The sequence below is a fragment of the Vipera ursinii genome (assembly GCF_947247035.1).
Source record: "Vipera ursinii genome assembly, chromosome: 1".
Classification (NCBI taxonomy): domain Eukaryota; kingdom Metazoa; phylum Chordata; class Lepidosauria; order Squamata; family Viperidae; genus Vipera; species Vipera ursinii.
Window position 1 is genome coordinate 264,175,490 of NC_139512.1, and position 26,287 is coordinate 264,201,776.

Here is a 26,287-nt window from a genome sequence, read left to right on the forward strand (position 1 = left end):
CAACCCCTTATCCTTATGACAAACATTATGTTTACAAATGGGAAGGGAAGAGGTCTTCCCTTACAGGTGTTTGCCAAAGAGATTATTTAGTTTCCTTAAAGGCAAAACCAAGTTTCAGATTTGTATATACTCAAATATGTTTGTCCAAGACCATCTAAAACAAAAACAAAAATAGAATTTAATGGGCTCCAAATGATGGGGGCTTGATCAAAAGGATAGAGCAGGGCTTTTCAACCAGTGGCACAGGTACCACCTGTGGTACATTGGCACCTGGCAGGTGGTACGCGACCATCCTAGGAAAGTGGTAGTGGGGGAGGGGAATGAGCTGAACCGGTGGCAGCACTGCACAAGCCTGAGCAAGAGACGGCTGGAGCTGCAGGGCTGTCAGGGCTCAGCAGAAGCACCAGGATCAGCACCAGGCTCCAGCTGGAGCTTGGCACAGATCTTGGCGCTTCTGCTGAGCCCAGAAGAAGCGCTGATCAGCTGGAATGTTGCAGCATCTCCAGGGTCTTGTGATTTACATTCAGATGCTTGGCAACTGATTCATATTTATGACGGTCACAGTGTCCCAGGGTCATGTGAAGTGACCAAAACCTGCTGCAACCACCCAGCAGATGCGGGGAATAAAAACAAAACACCCCCCACTCCATCCCCGCTGCCAATGCTCAACAGAAATGCTCACAATGAAAACCTTGGACAGGAGGAACAGCGCCGCCGGGCAGGCAGGCAGGTGTCTTGCTCGGCTGTGGCTTAGGGGGCACTTTTTTCAGTGCCATTGTAACTTCGAACAGTCACTAAGCGAACTGTTGTAAGTTGAGGACTACCTGTACTTCATCACTTTTTTCCTTTTTTTTGGTCATCAAGTTTTTGACACCTTGCTAGGTGACTGGCGGTACTCAGATGTTGCTATATCCTAAAAGTGGTACAATGGGTGAAAAAGTTGAAAAGCCCTGGGATAGAGCAGTCAAGTAGTAAGAATCAAAGATAATCTGCTAGGAGGGAGATTCAAAAGGTAAGAAGTTGGAAGCAACATAGGTATACAAACCTCACTCTTTTTTGTATATGCATTGATATCACATACACACTGGTATAAAAAGTGCAGGACTTGGACTGTGACTAGATTTCCACCATCTCTTATGGTGAACACCTTTGCTCTGGAGAGTTCACACAACTTACTAGGTCATGATTAACAACCTTAGTTTCCTGAGCTAACATGGATTTACATGATTTAATGGAACATAAACAAACTTTATTTAGAACTTCCACAGTACAGTACATTGAGCTACAAGTCAGTAAATGCAACGGAGTTTAAAATGTTCTGTGATGTTCTGTCTTTGCATTCAATTATTCGCCTACATTGGATAAATTTGCAAAATACATTTGTAGGAAGAAAAGTCTTCATCATGGTTCATCGAAGCGGGGAATAAACATGGCAACTGCTTTAGGAAGAAGGTTGTAGTTTATTACAGAGGAAAGCTAGACAGAAGTATGGATCCAACAGAAAAAAGGACTGACCACATGTGGGTAGTGGGTCTTTATACCCCCTGGACTCTATTGTTTGAAGTTATTTCCTGTTCCTGTTTGAGGCTTCCTCTGTCACGTATTGTCCTGAGTCTAGGTGGGCCTCTCTAGGAATCTTGCTGGTTGTGGGTATGGTATGTCCCAGCCCCTGCTTCCCTGGGGCTGGGGTATGTCTTTGTCTTTCCTAAGCGTCTAGCTCCAACCTTCTTGATGGCTCACATTTGCATGTCTATAGAACTGGTTTTCTGCTGGGGGGGGAAGGAGACTTGAGACTATTGAGAAAACTGGGCATGCTTTCCTGGTTCTTCAGTTTCTTTTTAGGAAATATATTTTTCTGCCCTTTTAATATTTCCTTCACTGGGGAGCTGACTTCCCTCGCATTTAACTGGCAATTTTTAGATGCAATGCATTGTGCAAATGCACAAACTCATTCTATACCCAGATGAGAACCATTCTAACCCCACAGCATCTCATCTCCCAGTGGAGCCTTGTTCTAGAAACCTCTTCAATTCCCTTTTATATTTCAAAGCCAGATATGTGGATAGGTGTAGAGCAGCTGAAAATACAAGGCACTCATTATGAAGTTGGCTGCTAAGGGCCATACAATGACAGCAAACACCTTCCAAAATTGCTTGGCTGCCATGCCCACCATTTTCCTGTTTGAATCAATCATATTGCTACGATGTTACCAGTGCTCTCCTTGCACAAAGACTCATGGGATATCAGAAAGGACAAAGCATTGAGAAACACTGCATTTTTCAAAACGGGCTCCTTGATCTGGTTAACAGTTTTGCGTTGCCACCTCCAATAAAGAGCACCTATGGCGGGATTATGGGTTATGTGGGTCAAGAATATTATGCACATACAGTCATATTGTGCAGATGCACACCAAAAACTTTGGTTCAGAGAATACAACAGAGAATTCAGAGAGGGAGAAATAATAAGAACTGGAAATTATTTTCACACAGGTAACACACGACGAACACCGTTCAGAAAGGCCTAGCGCCGTCGACTCTCAATAAACATTCGAAGCGGCGTCACAATACACGGCCCAGCCTTTCCCCTGAGTTCGGTCCCACTCGGCTGTTGCGTTGCATGATGGGAGTCGTAGTTTTCCGTAAGGTTAACGTGCGGGGAGAAGCATCGTGTCTGTTCCGCCGATTGAACGGCAGTGACCGGTGGAGCTTTTCCTTTGACTCCTCCGTTTTTCCGTAGGTGCCTGGAGAAAGCGAGAGCCGGACCCATGATACCGAAACTGCTGGGACTTTTTTCCCGGACTCTCCGCTCCGTTCGCTTCGCCGCAGAGGCAGCTGGGTCCTCTAGTCCCCGGATCCCCTGGGCGCCCCCAGAGGTGGGACGGGGATCTTTGTGCTCCGGCGCCGTTATGGCTGTCCAGGGGTCCTCCCCTCTCCGGGCGGATTCCCAAAGGCTGGAAGCGGAGGAGGAGGAGGAGGAGGAGGAGGAGGAGGAGGAAGCTGGACGAGGAATAGGAGAAAAAGTTCAGCCTCCCCCTGCAAGCAAGCAGTTGTCACAACAGATCGGTGAGGAGGAGATAATGAATGCTAGGAGCGGCCCCAAAGCCAAAAGAGAGGAGCGTCCAGCAGACCCACCCTTCTCTTCAACTTTTCCTTTCTTAACGTGGGAAGGGGGGTGCACTTCCATTTGCCTTTCACTTTGGCAGTAGCAGATATGTAACCTCCCTTCCTCTAAAGCTTGTGCAATGCTTGTTCCGGCGCTTAGTTAACGCTGGCCCGCAAGTTCTCAAGCCCAAAAAGGGAGCTCGGTCATCGTAACGGTATCAGAATCCCTAGAGCAGGGGTCTTCAAACTTGGCCCTTTTATGACTTGTGGACTTCAACTCCCAGAATTCCTCAGCCAGCTTGCCTGGCTGAGGAATTCTGGGAGTTGAAGTCCACAAGTCATAAAAGGGCCAAGTTTGAAGACGCCTGCCCTAGAGAGACTACCCGGTGCGTGAATGAATAATCATGAGTGTTGCACATATTCACGTGTTATGAATAATTATTCCACAAAAGGAAAACAAAAGGGCTGATAATCCTTTTAAAAGGAAACAAACCAATTGGGCTGAGTCCAGTTCAGTCAACTTCTGGATATTATACAGACACGTGTATATATATCCCTGTTGCTTTCTTGGCAAGAATACAAAGTGGCTTGCCATTGTCACCTTTGTAAAAAATTTCAGTCTAGCTTGCCATTCTGATATTTTTTTGATGGCCTCCTTTCTAATTAGTGATGAAGTCTAATCCTGCTGCTGGTTTGTCATGTAACTGGCAGCTGGAGGTTACCGCTAGGACTGGCAATTATGACGGGCTTATTAAAGTGTTAGCAAGTGAGCTTTTAAGTACAATAAAACATGCCAATATTTATTACATCATGCTTTTTAAGCAAACATTTGGTAAGGGTAATAAAACCTCAATTTGCACAATTTTTCTGTGCTCCAGATTGGCCCAGAAAGTAAACAGCTGCCTTAGAAGTCATTGCATTTTGTTAAGTCACCTTTTGGTTTTACATGTATTACTTCAGGTGGTTATTTTATTCTTTTTTTAGTGGGCATAATCCATTAACTTATTTTCTTTCACCATATGTTTATCCTGTTAGAGACATTTGATTAAAACTTGGTGGTATGTGATAGACTTTATGGTACAATATGAAGTTGCATTTTCTATCCATCTTATTCCATTAATTCAAACTGTTTTAGTTTGCATTAAACTACAGGTGTTTTTTCTGTCCCTCCCCTTACATTTTCTCATAGAAACAGAATTACTGAGGGAAAGTAAAAGTTTCTATCTTTTAAATCCACCTAGAAAGCAAAGTGATATTAATATCTAGTCTACTTCAACAGCTGCCAGCAATTCAGACTTTGTAATAGACTTTTTAATACAGTATGGGGGAAAGTATCAGTGAGGTGCATTCATATTTACCACCTAAGACAAGAGTTATTCAGGTACAGATAGTCCTCAAATTACAACCGGTTTAGCACTGGTTTGAAGTTACAACAGTATTGAAAATAAAGTACTTACAACTCTCATAGCATCCTCATAGCCACATCAAAATTCAGGTGCTTAGCAACTGGCAAGTGTTTACGATGGTTGTAGCATCCCGGGGTCATGTGATCTCCATTTGTAATCTTTCCAGATGGCTTCTGACAAACAAAGTCAATGGGGAAAGCCAGATTCACTTAACAGCCATATGATACACTTAATAATCGCTTAACAACTATGGCAAAAAAGCTAAAATCAGACATGACTCAGTTAGCAAGCACTTTGATTAACAACAGAAATTGTGGTCGTAAGTCAAAGACTACCAGTATTAAAATGTTGCCTCTTGTTAGTTACAGACAACCAAAATGGAGTACTTTTCTTTCACTGTGATTCAAAAAACAAAACAAAACACAAAACCCTTTACGATGCAAGATATGCTGAAATAAACCCTAGTTCCTAGTTAACAACTGGTACTCTCAAGGGCAGATATGATAGCACAATTAATGAGGAAATACCTATCTTGGGAGATGCAAGGGTTGAATGCAGGTATATTTCATGTTCCTCCTAATATTTGTGAATAGTAGTTGAATGTATTCATAGATCCAGTTTGTATAGCTTCAGCAAAGCTTATCTGAGGCATTCCAGACTTGCAAAATTTATAATAATTAAGGAACACATGCTTCTGTATGTAAAGAAAAACCTAGTTATAAAACCACATGTTGTCTATTCCTGAAAGTGTGTTCATATTTTAGAAATTGAATATTTACAACAGAATCTGGTTCAAATTGCTGTTTCTCAGTAATAAGGAACAGAGCAGCCTATGAATCTCTCTGAAGTAGATACTCCAGGTCAGGCTCGATTCCTGATGATATAATGAATAAATTTATATAATTTTATTGGTAGCAGTCCCAAATGTGGTTTGCCATAGCCATTTTCTAATGTGTTGTTTTGATTTCTCAATCTAGTCTACATCTCTTGTATTCCCTAGATGCCTTCCATTCAAGTAGCAACCACACCTCTGCTTCTCCATAATTAAAAATTCATCTTCAGTTTGAAAACAAGGAAAGAACAGTATATTCTGAGAAACTACCTAATCCTAGGCTTACAGTACTCAATTAGAGATTATCATTATTTTATAATAATACAGTCATAGAGTTGAAAGGAATCATTGAGGCCATTAAATTCAACCTGGTACTTACAGCAGGACTCAAAGCTTTTCAGTCTCTGACAGTATCAGAAAATGAGAGCAAAAGCTTTCAATATTAGAGGTACAGATTGGGTTGCAAACTATAATTGGTCTTTTTTGTGAATTGGTTCTTTAATGAAAGTTAAGGGTAGCGAGCACAGCACAATACATTGTGGGCTGTTCCCTGACACCACTGGATGACATCGCCAGGGCTCGCTGCCTTGGAAGAGTGAGGAAGATTCTCAGGGATGACTCACACCCTGGACGGTATCTCTTTACTCTCCTACCATCCGGTAGGAGATATAGGAATATAGCCAGCCGTACCAACAGGCTGAAAAATAGCTTTTATCCGTGGGCTGTTAGGCTTTTAAATGGGACATAATCTTATGCAGAATTGACTTGGGAGGCCGGTGTGTGGTGTAGTTGGTTCACATGGTGTGGTGGGATGGAGGGTTTGTTGTCACTGTGTGTTGGGGGGAGAGAGCACGGGGAAGACTCAGCTAATCTCAATGTACACATGTTGTACTTTGACAATAAAGGTTTATTATTATTATTAATTATTATTATAGGACAATAAATGACAATAATCAACAGTTACCTGTTGAAGTAACTTACTATCTATTGTTGTTAACCAGCAGACTATCCACTCATGACTGTGACTCACTTGTTTGTCTCATCCTTTTTTGATAATTTCCCATGAGAGAAAGAATATCTGCTTCACTTGATAATACGGCAAATCATTTTGTTCAGCAGTTCCTGCTTCGTCGTGTATTGATTGTTCATAGTACTTACGTTTATATAATGGCCAAACCACACATTTCTTTGTGTTGCGAATGGGGCAATTAAGCCATCAGGGAAATTCATCAAACCTTTTGTTTGTTTCATTAAATAATGTCTTCATAGAGGACCAAAACTCAGACTAATAACCTCTCTTTTTAACCTCTCACATAATAGCCCTTTTACTTGTAATAATTTTGGAAATTTAAGATGGCAAAAACAAGATTTGATCAGCACCTAAAAGGAACTTTTGATCAGTTTCCCAATAAATTGCCACATGGTGCATGCATTTGTAAGCTTTTAGCTGTCATTCTAAAACAGAACAAATTAAATTCATGCCTCTTATTTTGGCCCAGGCAATTTTTCTTCTCCCCTTCCCTCCCCAGATAAAAAGCACAATAGTGGTTTTAAAACCATTAACTGGTGGAAGACAGGGTTGCTCATCTAGGATGTCCATCTTAGCATTCATACAAGAGAAGTCTTCTCCCCCCCCCCCAAATGGGTCACCATCTAACAGCTATTGCAGTTTTTGTACAGCCTCCAGGATCAGTTATCCTTGTTATCCTTTCCTTGTTTTTTGAACACTGAAGCCAATTAGCTCGTAATCAGGTGGCTTATCTCCCCTAGCGCTAGGGATGAGGTATCCAGGTAACACTATACAGGACACTAATAATCTGGATGAAATGTTTGGTTTTTTTCACACTCCATCTATCAAGCCACTGGTTTCTTTTTATGTCTTAAGAATAGAATGTGCTCTTCTGCTACCGAATTGCCCCTGGGGTGAAGGTGGAATATCCAGCCTTGGCAATGAAATGTGCTTTTCTGCAGTCACGGGAGATTTTTTTACTTCACTCTAACACAAGGGTCTTCAAACTTGGCCCTTTTATGACTCATGAACTTCAACTCCCAGAATTCCTCAGACAATGTGCTTGGCTGAAGAATTCTGGGAGTTGAAGTCCATGAGTCATAAAAGGGCCGAGTTTGAAGACCCCTACTCTAACATCTTGCATGAGGCCCCAGAGGCCGTGTGAGAGCAGGGGTCTTCTTGAGTGTCCTCTAGAGCAGGGGTGTCAAACTGCTGGCCCACGGGCCGGATGCGTCACAGGGAAGCCGCGCCCACCCCATTTCCGGCAATGGCAAAACAGTCCCGATATGTCACGTGACATCGCAGGTTTGACATGTCTGCTCTAGAAGGTCTTAAGGCCTGGTGTCGTATCACCTGTGTTTGCCATTACCACACTAGTGTACAGCCTCAAGAAAAGAAAAGAAAAAACCAAACACACCAAAGAATTTTAACCTCTCTTTTTTTAAAGGCACAAGCATAACAGAACATTATAGTTCATGCTATAATCATAGTGGTATGGTATTCTGAAAAATACACGAAGGATATGATACAGTTAAAAATATGGCTAATAAATTTAATGTAGAGATACAGAGCAAAACCTAAATATGTTAATTCTGATGTTATTGCTTTTCAGGATGGAATCCTGTGTTCATTTTTTTGAAGCAAACTTTGGGGAACCCAGCAAGATTTCCGAGACTCCCAAACAAGTCTCTCTAAATCTGCTTGGATCTGCAACCTAAATCAAAATGGAAAACAATTCTCACATACATAATTATAATACAATAGTAGAGTTGCCGGAATAGAAAAAAAAGTTTGATGTTTATTTAAAAGTGTGGGTCCACCCTTTTATATAAGTTAATAAGTAAACAAGAAATGAATGGTAACTAATAAAATCTAAATCTAAACAAATGATAACATTGTTTCCATTTAACAGTTCCAGCTATGAGGAGCCTTTGCATGTATCTTGGCTGAATCATTTTATCAGCGCAGAACTGAGTCACCAACCTTTCTTCACATTAATGAAACACTGCTAATAACTTATTTAGCCATACCCAGAGAAATATATACCAATTTCAAAACTTAAAAATCAGAGCAAACTGCAGATTAGTATGAAAGACTTGAATCAACTTTATCCCTGTTTTTCAAATGGGTATATACACACACACACGCACAGGCACACACACACAGTGTGTATGTGTCTGTGTGCATATCTCTTATTGTAATGTATTAATGCTTTAAAAATCAGTTAATCTTGCTAGAGAAACAAATGCTTTGAGAACCTCTGATGTTATGCTTGAAAAACTGCCTTATAATGAGCTTATAAGTCTAGAACAGAATTTTATTGTGATGGTTTAATCAACCATGAAATCTAAAACCAAATTCATTGTTTTAAATGTATTCCAGATGGAAAACAAACTGTGGAGTGCAAGAAAAAAGAACAAAAAAAGCAAAGGAAGAAATCATGCAGCTCTAACAATTCAATTGATAATTTGATGGCGGAAATGCCATTTGGTGAAGCAGATATTGAACTTGAATTTAGCAGTAAGTTTAATAGAACTATGAAACTTTGTTAGATTGGATATTCACGTTGTTAAGCAAACAAGTACCATTTAGCCAGTGTTTTCCCCCTAACCTTTGCCATTTCAAATTCCAGGTCTTGTCAGGTCTCCCTTTCGAAATGACTAGAAATTTCCTTTTTCTGAAATATATTTGAATTCAAAATTATTCAGTATAAGAATTCTGTCTATGAAGTAAAAGCTTCCTGCTTTCTAATGCTTGCTGGTGCTAACCTTCTAGCGAAATGCCACAAAAGGGCAATTACAATAATGAAAAATGCAGTTAAAACATTTAATAAAGAAAGGTGGGATTGCTTGATTATACATGTGAAGCAACTAACTAAAAGATTAAGTGTGACCAGGATGTATGAACACAGAACTAATTAAAGCTTTAGGAGCAGAGCAGGAGGAAGCCTTAATAAGTAATCTCCAAAGGCCACCTGGAACCGAATCATGTTATAATTTGAGTTTTACGTTTCAAAACATACAGAAATGGTACACTCACACAAGCACTCTGAAAAAATGACATGGATTTAAGGTGCCATAGAAGATACTGGAATAGAAGAATTTTGAAGCAAGATTGTATGAGTGACTCATAAAAGAAAAAATGAACAAACAAGTGCACCTTCTGGAAAAAAAACAATATTTCGTAATCATCTTAACCTCACTGTGTTTTATGTTTATAACATTAAAACTTTTGAAACTTCAAAGTTTGAATTTTTACTTATGACAAACGTTTGTTTGGGGCAGGCAAGAGATTTTCCCATTAATGTATTAGAGATTGAACTGGAAAAAAAAATAGGATTAAGCAAACTGGTACCAGATATTTTGGGCTTTGGAGTGCTTAGTGCTCTCTTAGTTTGGTTGTTCATTTCCAGACATTTCATTACCTGGCTAGATCATATCATCAGTGCTAGGGATATGGAGTTTGCTTCCTACCATAGCTTGCCTGCCAGTGTTGGTGGGGGTGTGGTTTTCTCCTTGACAGTTTCTTCATTTAGGGTATTGGTTTTGGCTAGATTGCATGTCTTGAACACGGATGTGTACTTAAACACATCCTCTGCAGCAGTCAACACCCAGTTTAAGACCAGATGAGCAATCTAGTAGAAGGCAATAGCCTAATCAAAGAACTAGCAAAGAGAAAATCATATCCCCACATATGCTGGCAGGGCAAGCTCTTGTATACAAACAGGTAACAAATTCCATGTTCCCTAGTACTGATAGTTACTGTCAACTTTGCAACAAACCTGTCTGAAGCCATCTTGCTCGTTTTCAGTTGTCACCAGAATAGGGGGAGGGATGGGGATTTTTATGCTAGTCTGAACAATTCTCTGACCCATGGGAACCAAGGTCATTCCTGTTCGTTAGATTGGGGTGCTGAGCCTTATGTTAGAAAGCCCGCCAAACTATTCTATTGGGAAATGTAGTCGATTGCATAGTTTCTGGGGAGGGAAGTTAACTTTGTAATGATGTAACTTTTTGGAGGGAACTTTAATCTTGGTTTTACTTTTGACTGTGCTGATACTTTGCAGCCAATAAACATGTTCTTAGAGGAAAACTCAATCTTCGGAGTTCTGCTTTAATTGGTCTCATCTATCGGAATCATGACAGTTACCTTATCGGGTAATGAAATATCGACAAGCAAACAGCAAGTTTGGAGAGCACCAAAGACCCCACAATTCAACTCTGAGTTACATATATTCTCTTTTGTTGGATTCTGGGCTTTAATTATTATTGGTTACTGCCAGTGCAGCCAGTGGCAAGGAATTGCAGTTGAAAATATGTGGAAGCTCCAGGTTTTATTTCTTAATAAAATATTTGCACTGGAGACAGATTTGTACTAAGCAGTGTATTTTTTTTTTAACATTGAAAAAAGAGGGAAATGTGGGCTTTGTTTTTAGTTCTTCCTTTCTTTTGCACTTCTTAGCATTACTTCCAAGGGTGGATGTCTGTGGAAATTCTCAGTCATCCAGGTCACGGGTGTCCCAAAGGTGCTTTTTCAAAAGGCAACTGGACTTTCTTTATTTTGCTTGAAGACATTTCGCTTCTCATCCAAGAAGCTTCTTCAGTTCTGAGCTTCAGTTCAGAAGTGAAGAAGCTTCTTGGATGAGAAGCGAAACATCTTCAAGCAAAACAAAAAAAAGGCCAGTTGCCTTTTGAAAAAGCAGCTTTGGGACTTCCAAGGACAGAGAAACATCTTGAAGAATATAGAGGTGTGGATTCTGACTAAGAAAGGATGAAACTTTAGCGTTCAGATTTGAAAATGAGGATAAAATAATGTCTGAATGGCATTTTGATGTAGTATTTATCAAATGTTATGCTTACAGTATAATAACTATTTTGCTTTCTACCCAGCCTCGAGCAAATCTAAACCATCTGTTAAAAAGAAGAGAAAGAGAATAGCTGGAAAGGGGAATGAAGAAGACAATACAATAAAGAAGAAAAAGAAGAACCAAGACAGACCCAATTATTTCATTTCTGTTCCAATTACAAATCCACAGGTGATCTTTTTCCCCTTAAAATCTATTCTTTTAGTAGCCAAAATGACATAAAGTTAATAAATCACAGTTTAGTTCTAATCACAATAATCTGTTTCATATTGTTGGCACAGGAACTCCATTGATTTAAAACAGGGGTGTCAATCTCAATTTCATTGAGGGCTGCATCAGCATTACGGTTGCCCTCAAGGGACCGGGTGGATATGGCCAGGGTGGGCGTGGCCTACTGGGTGGGCATGGCTAGAGTGCGTATGGCCTACTGGGTGGGGATAGCCAGCTCTACATCGTTCACATCAAGGGTGCCTATGGGGGCCTGGGCAGGAGTGGGACAGATCTGAGGGTCTCTGGGCCAGGGCCAAGGCAGCGAGGGCCGTTCCCTCACTGTTTCCAGGACGGCTTCGCGGGCCACATGAAACCACTTCGCGGGCCGGATCTGGCCCCCGGGCCTTGTGTTTGACATGTCTGATTTAAAATCATGTTATCTAGAAAAGGCTCACCTATTCTGATTGCAACAGTGACATCAAAGATAAATTTAATAAGAGGGTGGAAGAAGTGAGGAAAGCAACGGTAGATTGAAAACAGGAAGATTTTTGAGAAATAATTATCTGCCCAACTAGCATTTTTTCCCTCCAACATATTTGGGTTTGCATAATAAACTAGGTTAAAATATGGCTGGTTAGTTTGTTCTCTTTATTTTATAGTTTGTTGTCTTGTATAAACCTAGGCAGTTAGGATGATTCTCACAATCATTGTAGAATACAACTAGCAGAGTACAGTTACAGCTACGAATACAGCTAGCAAAAAGGATATATTGAGTTATTTCATCTTGTAGAAAATAGGATCCTGGTGTAAGAAGACTCCAGTCAAAAAGTATCTGGGATATTTCCTCTCTTAGCTGGACTTTTTCTTTCAACTCTCATGGTTGTATATTTTAATAACTAAGGTCATGTTGTTTGTATATACTCTATCCATAACCTTATCGTAAAGCATTTCTTGTTACTCTTACCAGGAAGGCATGATTTGAAGAAAGCTGGAAAGTCAGTGATAGATTTATGGATATGTTTTTTTAGGTTCCCCCACTTTATCCCCACCTTGAAATAATTTGACCGCTGCTTTTCTTAACTGTTCACCAAAATGACAGTGTTTGTCTTACCCTGGATAATCTTGAAAAATTAATTGGGGTCAGATCTTGGACATGAGCTCCCTGGATGCATTCAGGGCCACAACTTCGGATGTAAATTTGAAATGACTTTCAAAAAAATATACTGGCAGATCACATCTAGTTGTGGTCAGGAAAGCATGGCAATGAAATTTGCCAGAGTTAAGCTCAGTTCAAAGGAATTGATTGTCCAGTAAAATGAATATGTTTGTTTGACCCAGTTCTTTATCTTATTATATGTTGTTCTTTGAATTTTGTTTCCCTTAAATTTGCACTCATTTGTTGTCATTTGGAGGCAATAGCCCTCAACTAATACTTCTTGGTAAGCACAGTTATATAGGCAGTCCTCGACTTAACAACCATTTGTTTACTGACAGCTTGAAATTACAATAGTGCTGAAAAAAAGTGACTTAGGACCATTTTTCACAATGACAACCGTTGCAGCATCCCCATGTTCATATGATCAAAATGTGGCTGTTTGGCAACTGGCATTGCACTGTCCTGGGGTCACGTGATCACCATTTGTAACCTTCCCAGTTGGCTTCTGACAAGTCAATGGGAGAAGCCACATTCACTTAAGAACCACATGATTCACTTAACACGTTCAGTGATTGGCTTGACAATGTGGCAAAAAGATAATAAAATGAGGTGTAATTCACTTAACAATGGAAATTTTGGGCTCAATTGTGGTTGTAAGTTAAGGACAACCTGTCGTTAGGCTTAACTCTACAAGTAATTCATACTGTTATTTTAGCTTGCAGGAAAGAGAATCTTATGCTGGGAATTAGGAGTCACATTAAATTGAAATTGCACTGAGTCTTGTTGCTGCTCCAGATATGAAATTGGAAGCTCTTTTTTTATTAAAGGCAGTTATGTTCATATACTAAATTGTGATTAATCTTAACTGATTTCTTTGACTTTACCTTTCTTCAAACAAAACATAGCTGACTAAATGTTATATTTTCCTGCTGCTTTCAGATTAAAATGTAAACATCTTGTATAGTGTTTCTTAAGTTTTACTCGGAAGCTTACGTGTAGCATATGAAAATGAATAGTTCAGACAGATAAAGCTGAACATAATCTTTAAAGAAAAACATTAAAGAAAATGTTATAATAGTTTAAAGAAAATTTTTGAATTTTAAAAAGGATATTTATAAAAGAAAAAAATATTATTCTATAAGGATATTTTGGAGGGAGGGATCTAAATTTAATACTGAAGTTCAAAGCCTGTACGTTAAGAAATTAAAGAAAAAGATGTATTAGAATTTTTTGATTTTAGAAATGTGTTTAAAGAAAACCTTAGCATTTTAAAAAGGATGGAAAAAAAGAAAAAAAAGGAGTATTTTCCTCTGTAAGGTCAAAGAATCTGAAAGAATACAGTGAACCCTGTTAATAAAAATAGTGATAGTTCACAAAGATTATTAGATGCAAATAGAAATACACATTATTTCCACAGCAAGGAAGATAAAGCAGGAATGGTTATATTGACCATTTTATTCAAAGAGGAGAATATATTTAAGTACTTTTTCTACTTGAATATCACTTCTGGATTTTGTGCTTGCGATGAAAAAAATGAAATTTTGACTTTGGTTTTGTTGATTAGATAGATTTATAGAAATGGCTAGTTATATACTAATGTGTATAAGTAAAAGGTTGAGGCTGGAGTGTTTTTATCTTGTACTGTGCTTAAAGAATTGGAGGTCAACACCTTTTCTTTCTTCTTTTTTTTCTTTTTTCCCTTTTCTCACTTTTTTGTCCCCTTTTTTCCTTCTCTTGATTTCTTATTTCTATTTTTCTTTGTATTTTATATATTAATAAAAATAAAAAATAAAAACTACAAAGAACATAATCTTACCAGTTTTTTTCTTTGTTTCTCTGCATAGCAAAGTAATATTGAAAAAACCTATTTCCTTATGTGTAATTATTGGATAGAAACACAAAGTAAAACAATATAATAGATTTAGCAAAATAAGCCTCATTTTTCAAATCTCTTTTAATAAAGTAATTAGATTAATTTCCTATAGCAAGGTTTCTCATTGTCAATATCATTATTGAAAACTCACATTCAGATAATGCAAAACTATCCAAATAATGCTTTAAAATTTGAGTGCATGTTTATATTTAAGGTGCAATGCAAGATGCTTTAAAAACTCTAAGTGGCATACAGCCTAGTTATTTGAGGTCTGCCTACTCCCATTGTTTTTGCTAGTCATTAAAAATCTGGCAGAATTGTCTTTCTCCTGGTCCTGTCAATTAAACAATGTCATCTAGCAGGACATATGAGGCAGGCATTCTCTACTGCAGCATCCTTCATCCCTGAGAGTCGGATGCCCCCCCCTCCATCTTGCCAGCCCTTAAAATAGCTTTAAAAGTATGGCTTTTTCCCCAGGCCATTGATTAGGGTGATGGGGGTGGGTTTCTTTTGCTGAACTTCCCAAAGTCACTGGAATTGGATGATATAGTCATTGTAGATATAAATAAATAATTTTCTTGTCAATTGGCAAGAAAAAACATTTTAAAAAAACGTTTCCTACTTGCTGTTTTTTTATTTTGTTTTACTAAACGCAGAAAACGTATATGTTTGATATAGTTCTGATAAATTTGTTGAGTTAGTCCAGAAATTCCTTGAAATGTCTTGAAATTTCTTGGAATGTAATTTTGAAAAAAAAAGCTATGAACATTAATTATGAATAAGTAAGCTTGGTCTTCATATTAAAAAATTCTTCCAATTTAACAAATCTGGGTAATATAATGAATAATTATTTGACTCTCTCTAAATATTATTTAGGCTGCAGTACATTAGAGATGCAAAAATTATGGCCATTTTGTATGGCTCTTAGAAATTGAGGTAGCCATCATGTCCAACCCCCTTATGCAGTATAAGGATCCAACTTAAAACATATTTACAACACTTTTTGACAGTGCTACCAACAACAAATATTGTGGGTACAGTTTAGTTCAGTCTGAAGAATTGAGGGGTTACATTATAAAGACTTATGTAAGTCCTAAATAGGTTTTAAAAACCCTCAGTGAATGAATATCAAGGCATCCTCCCCCTACATATTATAGCCCTCATTCTCTCCCATTATGTTAAATTTGTCCCAGGCCAACAACAACAAAAATGTACGATCCTGCTCACTGAACAGGGAAGCACCTTATTCATATATTTTGTGAATGTCTAACCGATACTAATATCCCCCATCCCATTGCGACAGTTGATTTAACTCAGTGGAGTTACTTTATAATCCTGTAATTGTTTGCCAAACTCTGTATGAATTTAATGTCCCAGGCAGTGATGACTCAAGAACAAACAAACAATTTATGTTGATGTGGTATAAAATGGAGTTTAATTCCTATATATTAATACTTGAGGATGGGCTACATGTTCTCACTCCTATAACCTTCAAGCTAGCAATACCTGCTGTTAAAATGAGGTTGATGTAACACAGATGTTTTGTGGTAATAGCTTCTTTTACTGCTTTGTTTTGGCATTTCCAATCAAATAGACTGGACATGCTATCACAATTCTCTTCAGAAAAAAAGCTAATACAGTCTGTCCTTTTTTCAATGATTGTATTCATTAATCAGTGTTACAATTGGATTTGCATGTTTTAATGGGAAAGCTTATTTGTCACCATGTCCTTTGCTTAAGATTAATATGAATGAAATGAAAAGTTTGTGAAAGCATATAATCAGGCACAAATGGTGTACAGTGACGTGCTTTTGCAAGGAGAAACCATAACAAGATGTGACAGCAGGGTGCCATTTTATCCACTAATTATTTATTCCCCACCAGCTTCAAATTTATCAAAGCAGATTTAAGACTCCAATCAGGGAGATGATTATATACTTGTCCAGTGGAACAATTTTGAAAAGAAATGCCATACACTGGACTGTTTTCCGGCATAAATCCCACTAAGATAGGGGTGTCAAACTGTCGGCCTGCGGGCTGGAGCGTCACGGAGAAACCGCGCCCATCCCATTGCCGGCAATGGGAAAAAGTTCCGATACGTCGCGCGACGTCACGTGACGTCGTGAGTTTGACATGTCTGCACTAAGACATAATGGATAACTTACCTTTTGTTGGTTGTGTTCTTCTATGACCCTACTGACTATCGTATTTGCTTACCTAAAACTAAAATGCTCATTTTTTTCTCCCTCTTTTCTTTTGCTGTTAATTGTAGTAATCTTTACAGTAATTTGGTTTTCTATATGCTTCTGTTTTATCTTAGATTATAGATGGCATTCAGACTCTTCAGAACACAATCATACAAAAAGATAATAGGCTCTCCAAAGCTATGATTCATTATGGCTCTTTCCATGTCACCCTTTTAGTGATGCATCTGTCGAATGAAGAAGCAATTAGCAAGTACGTGTTTCATTCTGAAATCAAATGTTTTAAAATCTGTTTTGTTTATGATAGAACTGGGAAAAGTATAACAATTGAATGAGAGTAGAAACAATTATTAATTATTTTAATATTAATTATGACATCAATTATGTACCGAGTAACCATTGATATATTATTAATATGAATTTCTGTAGTCCAGGAGGAGAATGATTAGTTACTGCTAAGTAACTAGAACTAACTCATACTTAGTAACTACATTATGTGAAGGATGGGCTCCATTGATATCTTACCACTGTACATTAGTAGTGTACACATAAATAGTGACACTTAAACTTACCTGGTGAAAACCAAGAAGTGGACACATTTAAATACTGAGATGAGCTTGTGTTTGAGATTGCATGGTGGCAGTAAGAGCACTAAAATGTCACTTTTTCTCCACATTTACTACATTCATAAATTGCTGCCCAGCTATTCCATTTAGAGGAACCTGGATTCTTTTGAGGAAGGATGAGTGGGGCAGGCACACCAGATGAATTTGTGGGTGTCTTAGTAGATATTTATTCCAGGTTGAATGCTAGTTGGACAGAAACTATTCTGGTGAGCACGTCATCTTTTTAAATTTTAATCTGGATTTCTTTTGAGTTTGGAACCAGAAGGAGTGGTTAATGGTCCAAGTAACCTGAATTATGCCAGTTGTGGATTCAGTCCATGTCTTTCCCAGTGCTTTTGGATGGTTAAGTGAGATGTGAGCAAGTTGTAAGCACCTTTCTGGGAAAGGATGCAATATTTCTTGCTTTTAAGAATTCAGTAATGTGCTTTTGTCTGAAGAGAGCCAACCCTTTTTAATACCGTTCACCCACTTTCTAACCTTGATTGAGAAGATGGTGCCAAATTAGCTTTGGCCTAAATGAAACAGATTATCCAGATTCTTCTGTCAGAATTTAGGCCTGATTATATGACAGAAATGGCATAGGTTGCTCTGGTTGATTATCTTTGTCTATTTCAAGCTAGATCTTAACTTTATACTGTACTTAATGTTGATGGCACCACTAAAGTCCACTTACATACTTTTCATACACTGTTGCACTTGGCTGAGGGCCTATGAATTTTGACCAGAAAAAAGTAGTTAAACTGTTTTTGGGAACTTTGTGTTCAGCTCTGACTTGTTCACAAAGCAGCTAATGGCTTGAGTTTAGTAAAAATAAATCATGTGGTAAATTGGAGGATATAATGAGTCTGTGGCTGAACTTCTCAACATAACTGTGCTAAAAGCCAAAACATTTCCATTTACTTGCTTCCAGTAATTTTAGCTGTGATCTTAAATCCTATAGTTAGCAGATGTTGCACCAAAATTTATTTTTAACACAGCTTTATGTTAATAATGAAAAAAGTGAAGAAGTTTCATTTCTGACATAAGCAGTCTCTCAAACATCATTTTTTATTTAATGATTTATTTAAAAAAATCAAGCACTGCTTATAAAGACTTGTTTTGCTGCATCCACTGCCTTTTCTTTTTTTTCTTTTCCCTTTTTCCCTTTTCCTGCAATTTCTTTGTCTTCTCATAATTCAATTTATGCTGTGCACTCATTATTTCTGAATGTTCTTTCAGTGCCAACTGGAAGTTCTGTATTCTCTAGCAGGAGTAGTGAAATATGCAAATGACCACTTAAAAATATTGAATATGGAGTTTCATCCCTCACTAATTAAAAAGGGGTCATATGGAAACAGGTCTACTCCTTCAGTCTGTGTCTCAGCATACCATCAATTACTGAAAACCAGTTCAGCATCTAAAATACAGCATTGCTTCTGGAGGTGTGAAACTGCCTGTGGTATGTCTTCAAACCTGGGTTTACGAGTTTATTGTTAAAATATCTCTCTGCCCTTACTGTGTAAAATTGGCAGTAGAATTCCTTTGTACATGCTGTGCTAAATATACCATGTAAAAGTGGTACATTTCCCAACACCTTTTGGCTTATCTTGGTCGAATATTCTTCTAGCCTTTTTTCCTCTGTCATCAAATAAAAAATTCTTCCGTTTCTCAATCTGATAGCACCTCTTCTCTGTGCCCCGTATTTTTATTTTGATAGCCATACAATTTTATAAAATGATCACCATTTTATAAAAGTTTGGATGATGGCCTAGTCTTCTTTGACACAATTTCAGATGTTTGTATAGCTGTTACTAATATAATTACCATATTTTTCCCAGCAGTCACTAAAAGGTTATCTAAATATCTTGCTATCATTTCATCCAGAGAGAATGTTGCAGTATCATCTGGCTAGATATGTTTTTTGTAATTGATTCATTCCAGGAAAAGTTTAGATGTCCAACCAGCTCATTTTCTGTCTTTCATTATCCTTATCTGAGAGAAACCTGTCTACTGCAAATGGTGGTTTCTTGTGGCCTCGACCTTGTGTTATCTTAACAGTAGCTTCTCCAATAAGTACATTATATACACTGGTACTTCAATTATAATAGGAGTTCAGAATGACAGCTTGCTTGTTTGTTAAGCCTAACATAATACCATTTGAAATATTGACTTGAGTGCATTTACCTGGATTTGACTTTTTTCTTTTACCAAGTAGTTTGTAGATACGATGGTCATACAGTATTTTCTTGGGGAAAAAATGAAGGACGAAAAAGAAAAAGGGAAAATCTGAAAAGGATTCATATGAATTTTTTTAAAAAAATGTTTATGTTTATAACTTGGGTTTACAAAGGAAAGCTTGATAGCAAAACCAAAAAAGTAAATAATTAAATAAATTCAAGGGATAACTTTCTGAAATAAAGGACTGTCCTTTATAATAAAGGATATATGGTCACCGCTGAAAGAAATACAGTGAAAAAAGAATACTTCAAGAATCCATGTTACTTTCAGAATCTTAAAAGTGCATTCCAAGTTCACATAGCATGGACAAAAGATAATAGATGCTAGCCCAGTCTTGGGTCATCAGCATGATAAGTTTCTGTTGTAATGTGAGATCTAGTTAACTCCAAGCATCACAGTTCTCGGTGAGAAACAGGATTGATTTTTTTTTTCAATACAGCAGAACTAAAGCAAAAAAAGTGAAAATCATTCAAGCTTTACTTTTGTGGTTACTGTCAGAAAATGAATCAACTATTGCGTACTTTAGAGACTGTCAACAGAAGAGTTCTGAAACAATTAAGTTTGCAGGACAGCTAAGAACCATTTGCATTTATAGAGTAGAAAGTGATTAGGAAGAAAATTGGGTGGCTGAAGGCATAGATAATGTTTAAGAAAGTATAAAGAAAAGTATGTTCCTCTGTCAATATATAACTCTTTTTGGAGATATTGACACCAGGTGGTTATTAGTGTTTATGTGGCTTGATAATTATTTTTTTTACTTATTTAGAAATTATATATCTGGTGAGTGACTTTTGGAGCTTCCTACATTTGTGGTCCCTTCATGGATTACTGCCTTGTTGTGGCGAAGGGGCTTGTGTAATTCAGTGAAGCTATGAGCTATGCTGTGCAGGGCCACCCAAGATGGACAGGTTATAGCAGAGTTCTGACAAAACGTGATCCACTGGAGAAGGAAATGGCAACCCACTCCAGTATTTTTGCCATGAAAACCCCATGGACAGTACCAAAAGGCAAAATGATATGACGCTGGAAGATGAGCCCCTCAGGTCGGAAGGCGTCCAATATGCTACTGGGGAAGAGCAGAGGGCTAGTACTAGTAGCGCCAGAAAGAATGAAGCGACTGGGCCAAAGCCAAAAGGATGCTCAGCTGTGGATGTGTCTGGTGGTGAAAGGAAAGTCCGATGCTGTAAAGATTTTTTCTCCATAGGAACCTGGAATGAAGCGAAAGGCAAGGGAAAAAAAGAAAGATACACCCAGTTGAATGCAGAATTCCAGAAAATAGTTAGAAGAGATAAGAATGCCTTCTTAAATGAACAGTGCAAAGAAATAGAAGAAAACAATAGAATAGGGAGGACCAGATATCTCTTCAAGAAAATTGGAGAGATGAAGGAAATGTTTCATGCAAAAATGGGCATAATAAAGGACCAAAAAGGCAGGGACCTAACAGGCAGAAGAGATTAAGAAGAGGTGGCAAAATTACACAAAAGAACTATACAGGAATGAACTTAACGTCCCTGATAATCACAATGAGGTGGTCACTGACCTCGAGCCAGACATTCTAGAATGTGAAGTGAAGTGGTGGGCCCTAGAAAAACTGAGCAACAACAAAGCTAGTGGAGGTGACAGTATTCCAGCTGAGCTATTCAAAATCTTAAAAGACGATACATTGAAAGTGCTACACTCAATTTGCCAGCAAATTTGGAAAACTCAACAGTGGCCACAGGATTGGAAAAGATCAGTTTACATTCCAATTCCAAAGAAAGGCAGTGCCAAAGAATGTTCAAACTATGACACCATTGCACTCATTTCACATGCTAGTAAAGTTATGCTTAAAATCCTACAAGCTAGACTCCAGCAGTATGTGGATCGAGAACTACCAGAAGTACAGGCAGGATTTCCAAGAGGCAGAGGAACTAGAGATCAAATTGCCAACATACTCTGGATCATGGAGAAAGCTAGGGAGTTCCAGAAAAACATCTACCGTACTTCTGCTTCATTGACTATGCTAAAGCCTTTGATTGTGTAGATCACAACAAACTGTGGCAAGTTCTTAAAGAGATGGGTGTACCAGACCATCTTATTTGTCTTTTGAGAAACCTATATGCGGGCCAAGAAGCAACAGTGAGAACTGGACACGGAACCACTGATTGGTTCAAAATTGGGAAAGGAGTCCGGCAAGGATGTATACTGTCGCCTTGCCTATTTAACTTATATGCAGAGCACATCATGAGAAAGGCAGGGTTAGATGAATCAAAAGTTGGAATTAAGATTGCCGGGAGAAATATCAACAACCTAAGATATGCAGATGATACCACTCTAACGGCAGAAAGTAAAGAAGAACTAAAGAGCCTCTTGTTGAGGGTGAAGAAGGAGAGTGCAAAAGTTGGGTTGAAACTTAACATTAAGAAAACCAAGATCATGGCATCCGGCCCTCTCAATTCCTGGCAAATAGATGGGGAAGAAATGGAGGTAGTGACAGATTTTATTTTCCTGGGGTCCAAGATCACTGCAGATGGGGACTGTAGCCAAGAAATTAAAAGATGCTTGCTCCTGGGGAGGAAAGTCATGACAAATCTAGACAGCACACTAAAAAGCAGAGACATCACCCTGTCAACAAAAGTGTGTATAGTCAAGGCTATGGTCTTCCCAGTTACAATGTATGGCAGTGAAAGTTGGACCATAAGAAAGGCTGAGCGCCAAAGAATTGAGGCCTTTGAACTGTGGTGCTGGAGAAGACTCCTGTGAGTCCCTTGGACTGCAGGGTAATCAAACTGGTCAGTCCTAGAGGAGATCAACCCTGACTGCTCTTTAGAAGGCCAGATCCTGAAGTTGAAACTCAAATACTTTGTCCACCTAATGAGAAGGAAGGACTCACTGGAGAAGAGCCTAATGCTGGGAAAGATTGAGGGCAATAGAAGAAGGGGACAACAGAGAATGAGGTGGCTGGATGGAGTCACTGAAGCAGTAGGTGTGAGCCTAAATGGACTCCAGAAGATGGTAGAGGACAGGAAGGCCTGGAGGAACGTTGTCCATGGGGTCACAATGGGTCGGACACGACTTCGCAGCTAACAACAACACATTTGTGGTTGGGAGTGCTATATATAAGCCTTTCTTTGTTGGTTTCCTCGCCATGTAATTCTTACTGGTTCACACATGCAATCCAACCAGTTACTCTTGTGCAGACCCTGCTTATCAGAGAATAGAAAACCATTCTGATGTTGCTGGTTCCTGTACTTGTGATGGATTGAAATAAAGGGCTGCCTTTACTACAGAAACTAACCAATCCCTTCCTCTTTCCTTGACATGTAGGCAGTGAAAGGTCTTGAGTTTCTTTGCAGAATCTAATATTAGAAACAGTCGTCTGGAAAAAGAGTTGCTATATGTGAACTGAACCTCAAAACAGTCTATCAGTGCATTTATATTCCAACTTTTTCTAAAACCTCAGCAAAACTTCTAATTTCATGGAAATTTATCAAATCTCCCCACCCCCTTTTCTATCTCTCATAATAGCAACCTTTTAAAGTTGGGTTATGAGACCCATCCAGACTCCCTGGTCAAGGAGGGATTAAAATTGGGTCTTTGTAGTTCAAATCCAAGAGCTTATCCATTATCCAGGGTTACTGCTTGCAGATTTGTTTTCTTATTCTTTTTTCTTATGAAATCCACGAATTTACAACTGTGATTTTAAAGCTGTGTTCTAGGAAACCATGATTATTTTGCTACCCTTCTCAGTGAATTGTAGTGAGCATGTTTCTTTGAAAAACAGTTCCTAGCTGTTGATTCTTCCCTGTTCTGTAGTGGGTTGCCATGGGAGATTATTAAATTTATTTATAGGCACAGTTATACGTTGAAATAATGGGGCTTGAAAAGTGTGACACGTGTGATTTCTAGGACATGTCATAGGAGCCTCTACAGTTCACATCAGTATTGTAGAAAAGCCCTTCAGAGTTCCACAGTAGACAAAAAGGAGTGGAAAGGGAAAGCTAGAAAATGATTAATTTAAAGGAAATGATTGTCAGAACATATGTCTTATTTGTGTTGTGTTCCGTGTTACTATCCTGAGCCACAGCTAGGGCTTTAGTAGGCTGTCTTGGTAATTATTAAAGGAACTAATTGCATATCTTACCATTTCTTTGCTTAAGGCATACTGTGAGTCAAAATGCATTTTTACAGTACAGTGTATGAAAGGAAGGATGCTTGCTTAAAAGGTAGTTACTGCCACCTAGTGATAATTATGTGAATACAATGGCAACAATAACAACAACAAAGATTTTTAAAGACCTTAATAGGCTTAATAAGGCTGAAATCTTAATGATGCCTATTGGCAGGAAATCCCATTAATTATTTCAAAGCTGTATTGTGTTTTAATCTTATCCTTTTCTCACCAGAATGACACTGAATTATAAAATGTCAAAAACCAGGGTGCTGACCCAAGGTTAACCATATCATTTTGTAATTTAGCAGGGCTCTGTATCCAACTCTCCCAAGTCGTAGTTTAATACTTTACTTCATCCTTAACACTGAAAGAACAAGATTTTTTTTTTAGAAAAAGGAAGACATCAAGTTAAAAAAAAATTTCCTGTGGCAAAATATGTCATAGGAATATTGCGCTATGCAACTTGATCTGAAACCATGCTAGGGAAAAGGCATTGTCTCTACTGTGTGTGTTAGATAAAGTGGTATGCAAAAGTTGCCAGGACTGGCAATAAGGAAAGGCTGAAATATAATTGATGTCTTTCTTGCCTTCATTCAAACTGCAAGCCTACAAGAAAGCATTGTAGCTTGCCCTTTATTTATTTATATACTGCTAAAACTCTCGGGTCTATAAACTGCGCAAAACAGTGTATCGTAGGGCAAAAGCTTTTCAGCTAGGATTTCTCAAATGAGCTAACTATAAGAATGAGTCTAAAATCCAGGACCCAGGACTCCTGTGGAATTGAAATTTGGCAGATTTTGTAAAACATGTTATGACATAAAAATGATCAGAAAGCATTTCATGTCAGAATACGAAATATCATAAAACAACTCCTGTGCTCAAGTCCTGATATTGGACTGTGCTACACAGTTTCACGTGGGCTCCTTTCAAGGCAGATACATCTTTTAAAATTTTTGAAATACTTTTCAGGCATATTAGAAGTTCTGCCAGTGTTGAAGGCATTGAGGAATCTGGTAAGGAAATATCTCTGAAATCATGAGCCAAGGGGTCATGAGTTGTCTAGTAGCTCAGTAAAACTAACATTGTATACAACTGCATATGGCAAGGGTGTCAAACTCAATTTCATTGAGGGCCGCATCAGCATTGCGGTTGCCCTCAGGGGGCCGGGTGGGTGTGGCCAGGGTGGGCGTGGCATACTGGGTGGGCGTGGCTAGCGTGTATATGGTCTACTGGGTGGGCATGGCCAGCTCTACATCGTTCGCATCAAGGGTGCCTATGGGGGCCTGGGCAGGAGTGGGACAGATCTGAGGGTCTCTGGCAGGAGGAGGGTCTCTGGGCCAGGGCCAAGGCAGTGGGGGCCATTCCCTCACTGTTTCCAGGATGGCTTCATGGGCCGCATGAAACCACTTCATGGGCCGGATCTGGCCCCCGGGCCTTGTGTTTGACATGTCTGGCATATGGCATATTGATAATTTAAATTAGTTTTAGTATTCTCTAAACAGGAAATCTATGAGGGAGCCAATGTAGAAAATGTTGAACACTGGACAATGACATCCCTTTTTAAAAACAATGCAAGTGGCCTTGTGAAGAAGGAAGGCCTGGCGTGGCCCTCAGCTGCCTTGGGTAGGGCCAGCCTTTGCATGCCTTGTCTGCAGAGGGAGGAAGACAACACAGATCAACTAGGCACAGCAGCTTGAGGGTGGTGGCAGCCGGTGAGACTGCTAAAGGCCCAAGCCTCTTATTTCAGCCCTAGCATTGCTGCCGCCACCGAGGAGTGTCTCTGTCCAAAGTGGCCAAAAAGGCAGAAAGTGGAGTGGGGTAGATGGGGGAGGAGTTGAAACATCCTGCAGTCCTAATTTTTTGTGAGCTGCAAAACACTCAAATTCTGATCATGTGGCCATGGGGGCACTGCAATAGTAGTAATTTTGGGGACCGGCTATAAATATCATTCATTCAGTGCTGCTGAATGAACACATTGGACACAGAACCAATGATCATTAAGTGAGAACTACCTGTAGCAAGTTAATGTAGTGATTGTATGTATTAAATCAGGAGGTGAGGGAGGAGCCCTTGCAGGGTCGTGCCGAGGAGTTTAGCCAACATCTGTCAGACAAAATCGCTTGGATCCGGACCGGTTTGGACTCCGACTGGGTAGAGTCTGACGGTGAGGACATGGGAGGTCTTAGTGATGTCATCTGGGATGAGTTCGATCCTGTGACTCTGGAAGAGGTGGACAGGATTATGGGGAAGCTGAGCTCCACCACGTGTTTATTGGACCCGTGCCCCTCCTGGCTGGTTTATGCGGCTCAGGAGGGGACACGAGGCTGGCTTCAGGGAGTGATAACTGCTTCTTTGAGTGAGGGCAGTTTTCCCGCCGCCTTGAAGGAGGCGGCGGTGAGACCCCTCCTCAAGAAGCCTGTCCTGGACCCAGCTGTTTTAAAGAACTATCGTCCGGTCTCCAACCTTCGCTTTCTTGTGAAGGTTGTTGAAAGTGTGGTGGTGCATCAGCTCCCTTTGTTCCTGGAGGAAGCTGATTATCTGGACCCGTACCAATCGGGCTTCAGGCCCGGGTACAGCACGGAGACGGCATTGGTCACGCTGGTGAATGATCTCTGGCGGGCTCGGGACAGGGGTTG

At 39.2% G+C, this 26,287-nt stretch overlaps 1 protein-coding gene across 5 annotated transcripts in view; it reads left to right on the forward strand.

Annotated features, from left to right (window-relative positions):
* Positions 1-2,645: 2,645 nt before the first annotated feature.
* AKAP7 (A-kinase anchoring protein 7) overlaps positions 2,646-26,287 on the forward strand; it is a 95,634-nt gene continuing 71,992 nt past the window's right edge. The window contains exons 1-4 of one of the 5 annotated variants that reach the window (XM_083379948.1): positions 2,646-3,062; positions 8,731-8,868; positions 11,238-11,383; positions 16,772-16,908. In XM_083379948.1, coding sequence (XP_083236074.1) covers positions 2,765-3,062; positions 8,731-8,868; positions 11,238-11,383; positions 16,772-16,908 — 719 coding nt within the window. In that variant the 5' untranslated portion in view covers positions 2,646-2,764. Of the gene's footprint in view, positions 3,063-4,779; positions 5,066-8,730; positions 8,869-11,237; positions 11,384-16,771; positions 16,909-26,287 lie in introns of those variants that run through there. The other 4 variants (XM_083379949.1, XM_083379950.1, XM_083379951.1 and 1 more) reach the window with 4 other exon arrangements.